Genomic DNA, 17767 nt, shown 5'->3' with positions numbered 1-17767 from the left:
AAAGAAGCAAACAGCAATTTATTCGACCACGAAATAACAAGGAAGTCGTATTCTGCTCCCATGCTCAGCTTCCTCTTTCTGAGACCACGATTTTCACCTCCCTTACCGATCATTTCTCGCCTAGAAAACGCCCCATGGGAGTAAATCACCCAGTCAGGCGCCAGGATACTTATTTGGTCTCGCCTGAGATCCTGCGAAAATAAGATACACATGTCTGCGACGTGCTCTTGTTTCTTTCTACATGTTCAAATTTTTAACCGACTACGAAAAAGGAGGAGGTTACTCAATTCGATCAGTATCTTTATATATATATTTCTTCTGTGCGTCTGTATGTGACTGAACTCCTCCTAAACGGCTGGACCGATTTTGATGAAATTTTTTGTGTGTGTTCAAGTTGACTCGAGAATGGTTTAGATTCACAATTCGGTCCACTACAAAATGTTTTTTTAATTAATTTTTTATTTATAAGTTGTTGTTGATCTTGCAATGTTTTACATTGGATCTGGCAGACAGCGCTGCGATCGCGGTGTCGAATATTCAAAAATATTTTATTTTACTTCCAGTTTGTCCCGATAATTGATAAGTCGAATTGTGGTAACTGTACACGTGATGACGTCAGGTATTGTAATTACTTTTTTTATAAAAATTTTCATCAAAACGGTACAGATTATTACAACTTATTCAAAACAGTAGGAATTTTTGGATTTAAGACGCGTGTACAGGACAACGTCTGTCGGGTCCGCTAGTATATATATTTTTTCTGTGTTTGTTCACCGATTACTCCGAGATGGATGGACCAATCGGAACGAAACCTTTTGCACCTTGCAGAGTATGTCTCCCGATTGGTCTCGTTAAAAAAAATTTTTCATTTCTTCATTGCCAAGGATTATTATTGCAAAAAACAGGAAGTTTCTAATCTCAACATAGAATGATTTCAATGACCCCTTAAAATATGTTGTCGGGGGCATGATTCTGAACAACTTTTGTAAGTCGGGGTTCTACTTTCCTTTCCTCTAACTAATTATATTTTATTCCCCGATATTATTCTTGTTTCCTGTCTATCCCGCTGCAATTACCATCGAAATGGCGAGGAATTTATTTCCGTGCAGATCACTATTTATACCACGCAATGGCAAATTCGGAAGAGCCTGCATCCCGACGAACTGTGACAATAAATCGCATTTACGATAAGCTGATTCTTGGTAAAAGATTTATAGAGCCATTCGATACCGGAAGCAACAGGAATGTTCCCCTTTTTGCCGTAATAAAATCATTGCGTCATCGAATACTTACACGTGTGCGCGACTTGGAATATATTTGGAATTTTATCATTGCGAACTAACGTCTAATGCGTTCAAACGTGTTCCACGGGGCATAGTTTCGTCAAGAACTGGTCCAAGATGATTTAGACCCATTAATCAGTTCACGGGACCGTTTGATGCCCTCGTTTCCTGTCGCGAGGCGTAGCCAGGATCTCATAGGACCGTTCATCCGCGTCGTCGATCCCCAAAAAAAACTATCTCGAGAAATAATTAACTCGTGGGGACGAGCTCATTACGCGGCTTAATTAGGTGCCACTGGTAGTCGTGTTCCTGATGGCGCGCTAGGGAAATGCCTCACTGGATTGGTTACCGGTTCCGCCAAAGGAACCAGCCTTTTAACTTTCCCCGCCTCTGGTTTCCAATTGAATCCATTTCCTGAAACGCTATTCACTGGAACTGCTTTTCTACTGTAAATAGTATGTTTTAAGGCATAAAGTCAAAGGATTTTTTTTTAGAAATCTAATTTGCTTTAGTAGGTTAATTTAGTTTCGATTGCAAAATGTTTAATTTTAGTTCTTGATTCATGCCACGATGGGACAGTTTGCGAAGATCAACCAGGGCCGGCCCGGGGCCTAGGCAGACTAGGGGGGCGCCTAGGGGATTTTGCGTCTAAGAATATTAATCGATGTAAATGCAAATGTAAATTAGTTATACAAGCTTTAATATTAATTTTATAAATTTTGTCATTCACGTCATATATGTTAAGGGGCCCTTTTTCGAGGCTCGCCTCGTACCCCCGAAATTTCCGGGCCGGCCCTGAGACCAACCTCCATCGAGGAAATCTGCAAGATTTCGCCAGTTTCTATTTCCATCCGCGTCTATCGGCGTTCAAGCATTACCGACAGCAGGGTGGTTTCCTCACTGGTGTATTTACCTACGTCCCGTTGGAGTGGCACAGCCCGTTGCAGAACGGTTTACTGCTGGCGTAAAACGGAGCACCGTGTCATTGGATCTCTGTATATATATATATATATGTGTGTGTGTGCACGGTGGACGAAGGAGAGGGTTGTGCCACTAACGACGGACCATTCATCATCCGAGGGAAAACGAAAGGAGTGACAGAAATTGCGGTGATTTAGTAGGAAAAGACAAAGAACAGATGTTAAGTCTCGTCCTTATCATTATCAAACATTCCAGCCTCCGATTTAGTATATTGGCTGCCCCCCCCCCCCCCCATCGAGGGGAGTTATCCAATTGGATAGCTTGGAGGATGAAGATCACAAATATGGTGGTTCCAGGTGTCGAAGTCTTAAGGAGACGGAGATATAGGGGTTCAAAGTTGCGATTATTTTGAATTTCCCCTCAACAAAGCAACAATTTCAGGTTCAGAAAAATGCCAGCGTCGTCCCTGCGTCACTTGACCAACAGCTTCTTGCCTCCGTCCGCGTGTAACGCTGCAAATCATGGAGGATTAAAGGATCGATCGGGTGTCCGTGAAAAGAAGAGAAAAAAGCGGCGTACAGTCACGCACAATCCACCGGCAGGATTTCCATCAGGGTTCCCGCGTTCGTAAATAAACCAGCGAAGCGTGGTGGGTCGCTATGTTTAGTTTAGGTGGTTTCTCAGATTTCTGGGATCACCATGGGAGAATGTGACAGGTCTTCCAGCTACCGGTCGGCTGCTTTACGATCGGCGAGGTTACGCTATTAATTCCACCGCGGCTGCACCCAGAAAGGGGCCAACAGATAGCAACTGTCACTCTTTTTTCTTCTTTTCTAAGAAGGACCTTGGTCCTTTTATTTTAGAGGCAGTATCATTCGAAAAATGTTTCCATGTTAGTATTGGGTTGATTCATAATTAATGCGGCTTTTTGTGCAACTCCGCCTCCGAATTTCGATTGTTCGTTTCTAGAATATTTTGTAGAATATTGAATAAAACGCAAAATGAGACAAAATGCGATGCCAATCGACTATAAAAAAAAGATACACATAATGTTGAGGAGTAATTATTTTCTTTGTTAGTGATCTAGTTACTTTTATTACTATAAGTTGTAGCTTGGCTAGTGTCTTTTTAATTTTTTAGTTATCTTACTGTATGTGCAATTTGTCAAAATAGAAATTATAAAGAAAGAAGAATTTCATTAGCAATTACTATTATTTTAGGAATATATTTATTTAAAAGCCCCATTTTGTTTTAATGATAGTGTAATGATTCGTCTAGTGTATTTTGTAATTTCAAATAAATAATTGAAATTCTAAATTATTGAACATTCTAAAGCTTTTATCAGATGATTATGTTAATTATATTAACGCTTTTATTAAATAATTAGATTTATATTTGCTGCGGTTAAACTTGAACTCCAAAGTCAGTGCTTTTTCACTAGACGAACGAACCCTATAATTGATATTGTACCAAAGCCTCAACTGTCGTCACCAAAAATGTAATTTTTTTTTGTTTAATTAAATTCTTTTTTTCATTATTATAACAATAATTAGTCTATGTATAAATAATAAAATAACAAGAATATTCGTAAAAAGGGCGGGAAAATAAAGCCGGATTAATTATGAATCGACCCAATATAATAGTTTATAGAAACGTTAGGCAACACGGCGATTAAATTGTTAATTAAAATTCTGATTTCGATTAAGGAAGTAAACGTAGAACGGTGTTAATGTCGCGCGTCTCGGGATTCTAGTGTAAAGGGGACCAAGGGTACCCCGCGGAGGAGAGACGGAGGAGGCTGGTACAGGTCGAAGAGGTCGAAACGAACATCCGGTGTTCATGGATTGGCCGCGAGACGACTGGTTGACACGGTTTTTAGCCAATCGGACGAAACTGGGCGTCGCTGGCCGCCGTTTCCTTGCAATAATATTTGCACTGGCTCGTCTAATCCATTAAGCCTGCCATCGGACGGCGTTTGGTAAATTATTTATCGGCTCTTCGCCGACGCCGCCCCCGCTCCTCTCTTCCTCGTCTCTGATGTTTCTCTGAATTTACGATCTGGGAATATCCATACGTTTCGCGGTTCAATTCGTCACCGGTGTTTCCCTGCGCCATGCGACTGTGCCCTTTAAACTTTTAAGACTTCCGTCACGTGCTTCCGGTTCGTTTGGTATTGGGGAAGGATGAGAATTAAAGGCGCGAAATATAAAGTTCATTGATAATTTTATTGCAAGGCTCGTCATCAAAAATTAATATAAAAATACTGTACATTAGAAAGACGCGCGAGTACATGCTGGTAATAACATTACAAATGCATATTGGCATCGTTTAAAGGAATGAAAGTCCAAGTTTTCATTGTATCAACTAACAGAACCATAGGGAAATTAGAGTTCATCCCTCTGGAAGGATAGAAGATATTCTTTTAGCATTCTTTTCAAAATTTTTATTAAACTAAAAATCTGTCCAGTTTTGTTATTCTTAGTCTAATAATACAATGAAGTATGTTGAACAAATTTATAAGAACCATCATTTAATTAAAGATTATTACTATTTACAAAATTTACAGGAATAGTCATCGCTCAAAATATTTTTTTTTAAGAAAAAAAATAATAAATTATTGCGTTTTCCGGCCACCGTTGCAGCTAAAGAAGCTTAACTTAACGCTAAGATAAAAATATACATTATCTCTTATGATACAGTCTCTTCCTTAGAATATACATCTTAAAAACTATTTTAACAGCCTACACTGTACAGAATTTTTGGTATGTTTAGCTGTATGTTCAAGGCACTCGAAAGGCGCTTGATTGTTTATAATTAAGAGAGGTATATTTACTATGATACAAGATTTTTACAAAAGAATGGAAAGAAGAAATCTCGAATTTGTAATTTTCAGAAATTTCCCTCGGTTCCTGAGGTTAGGTTAGGGTTCGAAGGCTCGAATGGAGAATCAATCAAACTGCTAGAAGCAGAAGGGAACTATGATACAAGATTTTTACAAAAGAATGGAAAGAAGAAATTTCGAGTTTGTAATTTTCAGAAATTTTCCTCAGCTCCTGAGGTTAGGTTAGGGTTCGAAGGCTCGAATGGAGAATCAAACTGCTAGAAGCAGAAGGGAACTATGATACAAGATTTTTACAAAAGAATGGAAAGAAGAAATTTCGAGTTTGTAATTTCCAGAAATTTTCCTCAGCTCCTGAGGTTAGGTTAGGGTTCAAAGGCTCGAAAGGAGAATCAAACTGCTAGAAGCAGAAGGGAACTATGATACAAGATTTTTACAAAAGAATGGAAAGAAGAAATTTCGAGCTTGTAATTTTCAGAAATTTTCCTCAGCTCCTGAGGTTAGGTTAGGGTTCGAAGGCTCGAATGGAGAATCAATCAAACTGCTAGAAGCAGAAGGGAATGTAAGGGGACCACTGATGGCACCTCGTTTGGCTTTTTTCAGGAAGATTCAGTGCGGCAATAAAGAGGCTGGCGGATTTAACGTAGCGTGTCTTCGTTAAGCGAGTCAAACCGTGGCTGAAACTTTTCCTTCTTGCCTTCTCGGTTTAAAATAACCGAGCCTGCCTTCGAAACATCCACGCGGAAAGTCAGCAAAAACGTGGAGGAACCTACGTACCAAATATCGGACCCGACCGTCCTATAAAAGGATTGCAGTTCTCGAAGAAAAAAAAAGAAGAAGAAAAACAATATTCTAACCGACCTATGGGCGCCGAAATGCTCATTAATGCTCATCTCCCCGTTGTTTTGTTTAACCGTCGGCACCGGTTAAGGCTTGTTTCCATAACGTCGAGACGCTAGCTCGCCCGGCATCGTAAAAGAAACACAAAAAAGAACTCGTAAAATTGTAGCAACGACGCTACTGTCTGTCCCGATGACGGGGAGAGGAACATTAACTGTCTCGGAAGAACCTCTGACGAGGCTTGATCTAAGAATTTATGAAAACGAAAGCAGCATCGTTGAAGATTTAAACAATGTTTCGGGAATCTTCAACGGGTTGTTTGGTTTTCCATCAGGGTATAGCAGTTATTTGCTAAGCACGCGACCAGGTCGACGATTTTCCTGGTAAACGAAAGCCTCGAGGAGCCATAAATTTACCCTAACGGATTCGCCACCACCGCCTCGAGGGGTACCGAAACTGGCAAAGGGAAATCATTTTGGGAATTCCAGCCATAATCGTCTATTCAACGGTTTCATTGTACATGGAGGACCTCCTTTACATATTTGGAGGGAAATATTTTGAAAGGAACACGCTGTTTTTGTGGAAATTCAGTCCTTTCCACTTCATGCTTTGGAAGAAATGATTTTATTCAGACTACTTGAAGTTTATTTTATATTAGCTGCTCCAGTTTTGTGATCATGAATTAAATTAAGCTATTTTTAAAATGAAAATTTGTATATTATTATAAGATAAGGCTTAACTAAAAGAATCCTCTATAGTTTCTTCTTATTAACATTAATAACTTAGAAAAGTACAGAACAAGGAAACAATAGAGAAATGCCAATACTTCAGATTCATCTGACAATAACAAGAAATTGAATGTGTTAATTAGTAATCAAAGAACACTGAAGGGAGTGTGACAGTATTCTGTACTCTTTATCAAGAGAATATTCTTTGGTCCAGAAAATCAAGCAGCAACATGCTTGAACATTCATCAATGGCAAAACAATCTTTGGTTCAATTGTAATATAATTTTCAGACTTTCACATTATTAAGTTTTAAGTGATTTTTCCAAGCTTTTGATTGCACTTGAATTCACAGAAACTCATAGATTTGAAATTCTCATTCACTTGGAGAAATCATGGACTTCTCTTCCATTTCTAAAGTTACAACAATTGTCTTTTACCAAGTAATCACTGTACGCAACAGGAGTTTCGATATTTTCGAACCAGCGAAAATAGGAAATCAACGTTCCTTCTTTTTACTAAGTAACGTTTACCTGGTTTTCAGGTAAGAAGAACAGTATTCTTCATATGTTCGAGTTCCAGTCGTCCTCCATTCTCCATACACTGAAGGCATAGGAGAGTTTTTCATGGGCCATATAGCTGCAGGAAGATGAAGTTATTTCTCTGGCTGCCAATACTGCACTTCTTGAATTTCTTTCTCCTGAAAAGCAGACAATAGACTGTCATTAATAGGGATTCATTTATCAAAAGAGAAGAAGAGTAGGCAAATGAAGATATCAGCTAAGTAAAAGAAGAAAACTGATGGAACTAATTGGTGTCAGAGTATCCAGATCTCTTTAATCACCTGAAGTTATGGTACACTGTGGCCACTTAGCCAAGCACTAGCTTGTCTTGTACTGATTGAGATACAGGAGGATCTTTTGTTTGCACAATCAATACAAACTTATTTCTTCTAAAACTACCAGAAATGATATTCTCAAGGAGAGACTGTTGTGGACAATTGAGTACCCATAGAGGTTTTAATATTGGAAACTTACAAGTAATTCCTAAACTTCTATAAAAACATTTTAATCTTAAGATCCCCTCAGTCTTTAAAATGATTTATTTAATTCCAGGAAGTCCTCAAGATACAAATCCTTTTTGTATAATTCTCTGAGGGCCTTTCCACTGATCTATGGAGGTGCTGTGTTTACCTTTCAGCTGGTTTGTAAATACTATTCAGAGGAGGAGAAATTGAGTCGAGTGGGAAAAGTGTTTACCTGAAGGGTAGCTAGGCTCTGGTACAAGGGCTACTGAAGCATTTGAATCGGATCTTTTCTTCACGGGGGTCTGTTTAATTACACTATGCTTTAAACAAACGCGAGCTAGTTTCTGTAAACAGGCGTTTTACCGACGGGGACATCTATCAACAACAGCTACTTTAACATCAAGATTGAAATGAAGCAAAAATAGAAGAAGAAATTTATAAATATTGTAAGTATCCAATGAATATTAAAACTTACCACTGTCGTCTCCGCTGTCGGTGTTCTCCATGTTGCAGTGCAACACCTGGAACAGGAAGTCGATGTACCTCGTGGCCAGCTTCAGCGTCTGTATCTTGCTCAGCTTGTCGCTAGGCAACGTTGGTATGATCTTCCTCAGGGCTGCGAAGGCCTCGTTCAAGCTCTGTGTCCTCTGCCTCTCCCTGACGTTGGCCATCACCCTTTGGTTCTGCACCTCCTCGAAGGTAGCACCGCTCTTTCTTCTCACCTTGCTCTTCGTGGATGAAGCGTTGCTCTCCGTCTCGGACTCGTTCTCGATACTACTGGTCTTCCTCTTCCTCTTGCCACCGTTCCTGGACCCCTCAACAATGTAGCTCTTGGTCGAGGAAGACGGTTCACTGATCTGACTCATCTCCAGCTGCTTGTACCTCTGCTGATCAACGTCCGGCTTGTACTCCAGGACGTCAGGCTTGTACTCCACGGAGTCCACGTGGTGGTAGCCCTGCTGCGACTGCCTGGACACGATCTCCTCGCCGCCGGAGGAGTACATCTGGGGGGACGGTGTCAGGTAAAGATTCTGCTCGTGGTCCCTGCTGTGGTCCGACAGAAAGCCTGGAGAATTGTCGTGGATGCGTCTGTCGTAGTCTGTCTGGAGGTCCCTCAGGACTTTCCCATTGGGGTGCTCCTGGTACCTCTTCTCGTCCTCTGGATTCTCGTACATCAGGTAGGTGGGCTGCTGGTACAACACTTGATGATGATGATGATGGTGATGGTGAGTCTGGTACCCTGGCAGGTCCCTGTGTTCCGGAGGACTGCTCAGATCCATCAGGTGTGTCGGAGGAGAGAATCTCTCGTAATGGTCAGGGGAGTTGCTGGCCGAGCTACCTGTGCTGTGGGGAATGCCGGAACTGTCGTGGCTGTCCAGAAGGTAGAGACCTTGGATCCTCTGCGCCTGGAGACTCACTGGCTGCGTTGCTTGCATGATGACTGATGGTATATCCTCACACCTCTGCAGCTGTTCAATACTCGGACACAAACATCACCACAGTCACTATCGTTTATTTATCAGCCACTTTATTACTCGTCGATAAACTGGTACGAAACTGTGACTCGTTTTAGAAATTTGCTATCTGAGAATACTGACACTAGGGACACCGGTTTTTTCCGACTTCTCGAGCAGCTTTACCACCGGGCACGTCTCTGCTCGAGGATTCAGACTCGTCTGAAGGAACTGGGCCTCGGTTGGCCTCTTCATGTCAAGAAGGAACCCCGCCTCCGAGCATGGAGCTGCACCCCTACCCTTCTTCGCATACTTCTCTTCCCCTACCTGCACCTTACCCCTCTCTACCCCTCCCACGCAGCCCCACCATAGCTACTGGACGGTTTCTTTTATCCGTCCCGTCTGTCTAGTCCCCACCCACGAGTGTATGTCCATGGAAAGAAAGGGAAGAAGCGAAAGAACGTTGGAAATTGAAGGGAGGTGGGGTAGGTTGATGAAGAAGAGGAGAGATACAATGTATCTGCAAGGAGGGGGAACAGGGGAGGAGGAGGAGGTGAAAATGAACTTGAATTTAATTTTTAATTTAATTTTTTATTTATTTTATGAAACTTTAAATATAATATGTATTAAATATATTGCAATTATTGGAGTTGACCTTGATTTCATGATTTTTATATTTGATGGGACCCTGAAGAGAAAAGATACTCGTTTTTGCTATGTGGAATGATCGACCGTCTGGGAGGAAAGAATTCTCTGGTTGAACTTGCAACGTTTAAGAGAAAGATGAAGAGGGAGGTACAGGGAGGAACGATAGAGAAGGATGAAAGTCTTGAGGGACGACCCATGTTGAATATTTATATCGCGAGGAGCCAGTGAGAATAAAGCGAGGGATCGCGTGGAACAGGCTCCGATCTGCGAACCTTCGCCTTTGCATACCATGAAATGGCGCGAAAACCTGAGAATCTTCGCCTAATCGAACACAATGATCACTGTAATTTATCTTGAAACTTAAGATACTCAATTTTCACTCAAAATTTTCATTTAAACTTTCCCAATGATTTTCAAATGAACCAATTAATTATCAGATCTTTATTCAAAATTTAATTAATTAAATTGTAACAGGGGTTTCTACAAATACCGCTCAGTATCATAAATTGAAGTTACCAAAGGAATGAGCTTTTCTGATAAATCCATCTTTTCAGATGCTTTCAAGTATCCAAACAAGAGGGGCATCCACGAGGCAAGGGAGTAACAAAGGTGCAAATTGATGCATTAAATATTGGCGTCGGGACGTTTTAATCTGAAATAGAAGCGGAGGATGGTATTTTCCGGTTGGAAATTAATGCATGTAGCGTGGAGCGATTCGAAATCTCGGCGTGGCGAACAGCTTGATGGATGACCCGGCTGGATTGCCGGGACGTGTTTGTTGTGACGGACGAAAGCTCTTTTGAAGGTGTCTATAAATTCCGCGTTTCGAGCTTTCACGAGCTTCTCCACGCTTTTCCTCTCCACGTGATTTACCATTATTTTCTACCACCTCGTCGCGCTGAAATTTCGTACAGAATCTCTTCTTAATAAGGCAGGCATTTTGAAGAACTTAAAAATTTTCAATTATAATTAATTCAAAATTTTAAAAAAATTTTTAATTTTGCGAATTAGAAGCCTGCGTGTAAATAGTAATATGTTAATTGCAAGCGATAAGTTTACCAGAGAATTGTAACTGAAAGATAGTTTCTGTTTGCTTTCAGCAAGTCGAGGCTGAGGTTTGTCGTCGGCGTCGAAACGCGTTCATCGAAAGTGAAGACATTAGCGAGCTTCATCATCTCTCGTTCGTTTTCGGGGAAGTGAAACGAGCAACAGAAAATCTATCCTGGCATCGGGCCAAAGGAAAATCAGATCGCCAATAAAGAGGCCGATAAACAACGCGGCCAAACACCAAAATAATACTCGATGCTGATCAAAGTCGAATAACTCGCGGCGTCTTACCGACCTCGTGTGTCAAGCCACTTCCTTAAAACTTGAAATTACTGTATCCTACCGTTCCGACCCCGTTTCTCGACGCCTCTTGGCAAACGATACTGTCGCAGAGATGATTTTCTTCCATCGTTGATGAAGAATTATCTTCCATCCACTTTCTAGGAATATTGATGAGGAAAGGAAAACTGGATTCTTCAATTCTACTATTTTCTTTTTAGGAAATTATTTTTAGTTTATTTATTTTTGATAGATTTATTATAGATTTAAGTATAGATTTATTTATTTTTATAGATTTATTTAATTAGGATTTGTTTATTTTTGATAGATTTATTATAGATTTATTATAGATTTAAGTATAGATTTATTTATTTTTATAGATCTATTTAATTAGGATTTATTTATTTTTTATTGATTTATTACAGATTTAATTATAGATTTATTTAATTAGGATTTGTTTATTTTTGATAGATTTATTATAGATTTATTATAGATTTAAGTATAGATTTATTTATTTTTATAGATCTATTTAATTAGGATTTATTTACTTTTTATAAATTTATTATAGATTTATTACAGATTTAATTATAAATTTATTTAATTAGGATTTATTCAATTTTTATAGATTTATTATAGATTTAAGTATAGATTTATTTAATTAGGATTTATTCAATTTTTATAGATTTATTATAGATTTAAGTATAGATTTATTTATTTTTATAGATCTATTTAATTAGGATTTATTTATTTTTTATAGATTTATTATAGATTTATTACAGATTTAATTATAGATTTATTTAATTAGGATTTATTCAATTTTTATAGATTTATTATAGATTTAAGTATAGATTTATTTAATTAGGATTTATTCAATTTTTATAGATTTATTATAGATTTAAGTATAGATTTATTTAATTAGGATTTATTCATTTTTATAGATTTATTATACATATATTATAGATTTATTTAATTAGGATTTATTCATTTTTTATAGATTTGGTATAAATACATTTATTTAATTAATTAATTGAACCCTCTCATTAAGATTCTTCAGTAAAATTTTGCAAAATTAAACACTTAGCATTATTAACAAATCTAACTGACAATTGTAATAAATTGTGAAATTCTTGAAGACCTTGGAAGCTTTGAAAGTCTTCAAAGTCTCCATGTATGTACATTTATCAAAATTTAATAGTAATCTGAGATTTAGCAAGCGTATAAACTGGGCGACAATTTGCAGGAGACAGAATTGAATGAGCATCGCTATTCACAGCCTTCCTGAACATCTTGGTACGCGACATTCGAAGGGTTGTGCACGTGCACGCGATCCTGCCTCATGCACCGTTTCACGATATTAACGCGGACTTAATTGCGCGTGTTGGGTCGCGTTTAATCGCCTCGTACAACTGATGCAAATGTGTGCTTCCTCGTGTACCACTTTGAAATAATGGTAATTGAATATGTTTTAAAGAAATACTTTTTATTATAATAATTGTAACAATTGTTTATTATTTAATATTAATAAAATTCTTAATTTACAGAATCTGCAGATTGTACCAGACAGGAATAAAATTAGGGCAATAATGAATATGATAAAGGTAAAGGACTGTTTCTATTTATTCAAAATATTATCTTTTATTTACCTTCTACTTTCTTTAATATTAATAAAATTCTTAATTTACAAAATCTGCAGATTGTACCAGACAGGAATAAAATTAGGGCAATAATGAATATGATAAAGGTAAAGGACTGTTTCTATTTATTCAAAATATTATCTTTTATTTACCTTCTTCTTTATTTAATATTAATAAAATTCTTAATTTACAGAATCTGCAAATTATACTAGACAGGAATAAAATTAGGGCAATAAAGAATATCATAAAGGACTGTTTCTATTTATTCAAAATATTATCTTTTATTTAATATTAATAAAATTCTTAATTTACAGAGTCTGCAGATTGTACCAGACAGGAATAAAATGAAGGCAATAAAGAATATGATAAAGGTAAAGGACTGTTTCTATTTATTCAAAATATTATTTATTATATTTACACACTTTTGTACAGTGATAATAATACATAGTAACGTTTCTTTGAAAGAGAGAAGCGGACGTATTTCCCCACGTACCTGTTGCCCTAACACCTCGCTGGTACCACCTACTGTAATTAAGAGCAACGGGTGTTCTCAAATTCCAAAGGAGACAGAGCATCAACACGTGAAATCCGTTTTAATAGGAATTTATGAATCAGGTAGTTTACACCGGTGACAGAGAGGAAGGTGGTTAATCCTCCAGGTTCAATTCGGCCACCAGCAAAGCAATTAGCACCTGGTGAGCACCGACCACCTCCGCGACCCTCCCTCACTTATGGTGGTAAAAGGGGCGCCGTGCAGTCTATCGAGTGACCATCTGGTTCCTTTATGACGGGGAATCCCCGGGAATTTGTACGAAATGGCAATCTAAAGTGACCTGTAATCTCGTTATTCTTTTTAACTGGTGGACAGAAAAAACATTTTCAGAGTTGTTAAATTTTTCCCCCAGTATCAGGTAAAGTCATTTGTAACATATGTATTTACTCCATAATTATTCCATGAGCTTATAAGTAAAATAATTTTTGTTTTATATTGCAGAAATAATTGTTACAGAAAGGGCCCATTTGTTGTTATCAAGAGTTTGGTTTAGTATGAAAATAATTATTCCATGTAGCTTATAAATAAAACTATTTCTGTTTTGTATTGCAGAAATAATTGTTACAGAAAGGGCCCATTTGTTGTTATCAAGAGTTTGGTATAGTTTGAAAATTATTAATAGGAAAATAATTATTCCATGTAACTTATAAATAAAATAATTTTTGTTTTATATTGTAGAAATAATTGTTATAGAAAGAAATTCATTTGTTATTATCAAGAGTTTACTATAATTTGAAAATTATAAGTATGAAAATAATTATTCAAAAGCTTTAAAAAGAAGTAATTGTTATAGAAAGGAGTCCATTTGTTGTTATCAAGAGTTTGGTATAATTTGAAAATTATTAGTATAAAAATAATTATTCCATGTAACTTATAAATAAAATAATTTTTGTTTTGTATTTCAGATACAATTGTTACAGAAAGGAGTCCATTTGTTGTTATCAAGAGTTTGGTATAGTATGAAAATAATTATTCTATGCAACTTATAAATAAAACAATTTTTGTTTTGTATTGTAGAAGTAATTGTTATAGAAAGGAGTTCAATTATTGTTATCAAGATATTGGTATAGTTTGAAAATGATTAGTATGAAAATAATTATTCTATGTAACTTATAAATAAAGTAATTTTTGTTTTGTATTGCAGATATAATTGTTACAAAAAGGAGTCCATTTGTTGTTATCAAGAGTTTGGTATAGTATGAAAATAATTATTCTATGCAACTTATAAATAAAACAATTTTTGTTTTATATTGCAGATATAATTGTTACAAAAAGGAGTCCATTTGTTACTATCAAGAGTTTGGTATAGTTTGAAAATTATTAGTATGAACATAATTCCATGTAACTTATAAATAAAATAATTTTTGTTTTATATTGCAGATATAATTATAATAGAAAGGAGTTCATTTGTTGCTATCAAGAATTTGGTATAGTTAGAAAATGAAGAGATAACGTTTTGTTCCATTGTCTTTGGATGCTGAAGAAAATTCCTCTCACGTTTATAGGAGGCATCTTCAACTTGCACAACATACTGGACAGCTTTCAGGTCCAACGTTTATGGTAGCCTTTGAAGGATGGAACAGTGTGGCAATAGACGTAGAATGGTGGCCCATGTGTCGCTACTTGCTCGACCGTGCTGTTGGAAAATTTGCATTTACGAGCTAGAACGGCAACCCGGAACATGTGTTCGCGACCTGCCGAAAACTGACGGTCGAAACACATGTTTCCTTTGGAAAAAGGTGAAAGTCTTTGATGAGACCGCGAGGGAAATTGGCAAGGTTACTAAAGGACAGTGGCGAGCATTCAAATGTCTCATTTTACAAATTTTTAACCAATTTAATCATTGCAAAATTTTTCATGGTTTTGATGCTTTAATGGACAGTTCCAAAGCTTTCAAGAATTTCAAAATTCCAAACTTAATTAATTATTAATTAGAATCTCCTCCTTTTCATTTTTCCATCTCTGGTCATTGAAATTTATTTTGACATTTTATTTTCTCTATTCTGAAATATCTGAGGCATGAAAGTCACTGCCATTCACTTGCAAAATCTTTTTTAGCCTGCCAAGAAGAAACGTGTCCCCGCGCACGGTGCTCCTTTACCTCTCCGGCAAATGCCGTGTGTTCGACACATGGCGAACGATGGCACCGGTGCAAACATTGTAGAAGCTATCTGTCGGCGCGGATCGTAAAGGCAGCAGCGTTTATAATGCGTACGGCCTAGCCCAGGGACACTTTCCGAGCAGCACGTGGGCAATAACGTGAGCCGAAAAGCCATGAGATATTGCCGTGGATATTTCAAGTTTACTGCCCGTCCACCGATGACAATACCTTCCATCCGCCGATCTACAGCCTCCGTTTCCGATGCAACTCTTCTCCATCAGGATTCAAGATTTATTTTAAACAAAAATTGCAGTACACCCATACGTTCCGGAAAAGTTGGTCGTAAAGGAAAAGCCATATAACGAATCAATTATTTTGATACAAATTCAATTTTTTAGTTTATAAAGCATTTTATTCTTTTTATTTCCTATAAAAATGCTTACATAAAAATAAAAGTACAGCATTTTATTTTGGCCATAATTAAAAAAGGACGTTATAGCGAAATGCCTTATAAAGAGCAGCTGTATAGCGAGGTATAGGTGTATCTCAATTATGCGTCAATTAGAGTACAGAGAATATTAATATTAAGTAGATTCTATTTTATATTAGAATTTACATTAGAAAGAAGAATGTACACAGTTCTGTTGAAAAGAAGGTAAACACCACTCGACCTCCAATGGCGGCATGAGACCAGAAGTCGAATGCTCTTTATGATTCTTGAATGGCGACAAGTGCCTTTCACAATGCCACGACCCTCGGAAATCTTTCACGAGATTCCATTATCGTTTCTGCTGCTCCTCCTGTTTTACCTTCTTATTGTATTCTTTCCATAGATTCTATAAACATCATCATGGGATACAAGAAATTACCTTAAAACTTTAATGAGAATACTTATTATGTGATAATTACAAAGATGATGACATCATATTTTTCTTAGAATATTCAGTTTACTATGATTAATATTATATTTTACAGGTACTCTGTGTTTCTACTTAGAAGACATGATGGGAAGTACATATATTGAAAGATGAAAAGAACATTTAACACATAAGACTTCAATTACAACATTTAATATAATGAATCCTTTTTTCTTTAATTCTTTCTTTATACTTGTACAATATATAATCCTTAAGCTTAATGTCAGTATCCATCCCCCAGTTTATGAAAAAGACACAAAAATCTTTGTATGAAACTGTGTGCTTCGCAGTTCCAGCGGCGTGGCGCCTGTGTGCGCATGCGCTTGCGCATGCGCACATGGGAAGCTGCGCACGAGGCTGCGCGGGAAAGAAAGCTTTTTAAAATGAAAGTTAAAAATTTTCTGGAGTACCCCCACTAATTTTAGCTACGAGCTGCCATTATTAATGAGAATACTTCAGTTTACTATAATTAATATTATATTTTACAGGTACTCTGTGTTTCTATTTAGAAATCACGATAAGAAGTACTGAAGAAGATTAGAATTCGTGCCATTTAACACATAAGGGAGATAGTAACGGTATGCACAATCACCGGAAGACCGGTAGTCGCTAATCTGCCTATTGTTTTCAACGTAAATATTTTTCTGGTTTGTTAATCCGAATTACGGGTCTGACTTCGACCGATTAAAGATCCTTTCTCAATGAGCTTCGAGATTTGCCAAACAAGATTTACAGTTATCGAGCTGCATCTTCTTCTTCTTCAGCAAACAGCAGACATTGCTAAATTAAATATAAAATTAAATATTTACCTATTAATAATAAGGCACAAGGTAATTCAAGATTAGGGTAAACTAAAATTTAATTTTAATTCTTATTTTAAATCTGAAGGATTTTAAATCTTTTATATATATAAATAATTTCTGATTAGATTTCATTGATGTTTGTAGATTCCAAAATGTTGGAACAATTGTTGAGCAGACAGAGGGATGTCCAAGATAAGCAACGTGACCAGAATCTCATTAAAGGTGTACGGAGCACCGTGTGATCACCACGTGCTCGCCAAATTTCTGCAGTTTATACGACCAGCCATACTTGTGACATGTGTTCGCCAGGAACGTCGAAAGGTCACCGACGTCCAATTGCCCAGTGCAAACAGGTAGCACGTGCAATCACCTTCCCAAGGGTTCTCATTGTAAGCTGTCACGTTCAAAGAAATTTACGGTCCTCTTAAAAAAAGAGTACATCAGTCACTGTGAATTAATTGACAATTTCTATATTATAATTGCAGATTGGTGTCTTTGAAGGAAACGATACTTTTCAAAAATTGTAGGTGCATTTTTGTTGATATCTGTAATTTTTAATAAATTATTATTGGAAGACAATGATATCAGCAAGGAAGATTTTGGAGAACCATAAAAACTAGGAATTCGTTTACCTGTTCTACAGCCATATTTGACCAGCAAGACTTCCAGGCTGGATTATGGGAGTTTATTAGCCCT

General features: G+C 37.1%; 1 protein-coding gene across 1 annotated transcript; it reads right to left on the bottom strand.

Moving 5' to 3' along the window:
* Positions 1-4410: 4410 nt before the first annotated feature.
* On the bottom strand, positions 4411-9325 carry LOC114877861 (protein twist). Its single transcript, XM_029190972.2, has 2 exons — positions 8111-9325; positions 4411-7308 (listed from the first exon to the last, which is right to left on the bottom strand). Exons 1-2 carry the CDS (start codon positions 9069-9071, stop codon positions 7172-7174), a joined length of 1098 nt encoding a protein of 365 aa, XP_029046805.2. The 5' UTR covers positions 9072-9325; the 3' UTR covers positions 4411-7171.
* Positions 9326-17767: the final 8442 nt, after the last annotated feature.

This window comes from Osmia bicornis, chromosome 16 (assembly GCF_907164935.1).
Source record: "Osmia bicornis bicornis chromosome 16, iOsmBic2.1, whole genome shotgun sequence".
Lineage (NCBI taxonomy): Eukaryota > Metazoa > Arthropoda > Insecta > Hymenoptera > Megachilidae > Osmia > Osmia bicornis.
Note: the sequence above shows the minus strand (reverse complement) of the source record. Positions and strands in the feature narration are given on the sequence as shown.

Bases quoted from the DNA above. Each gene is read 5' to 3' on its own strand.
- LOC114877861 (XM_029190972.2), bottom strand. From the start codon at position 9,071: ATGCAAGCAACGCAGCCAGTGAGTCTCCAGGCGCAGAGGATCCAAGGT. The intron at 7,309-8,110 runs GTAAGTTTTAAT...TCTGCTTTTCAG, and splicing joins CGACAGCGGAGACGACAGTG to GAGAAAGAAATTCAAGAAGT.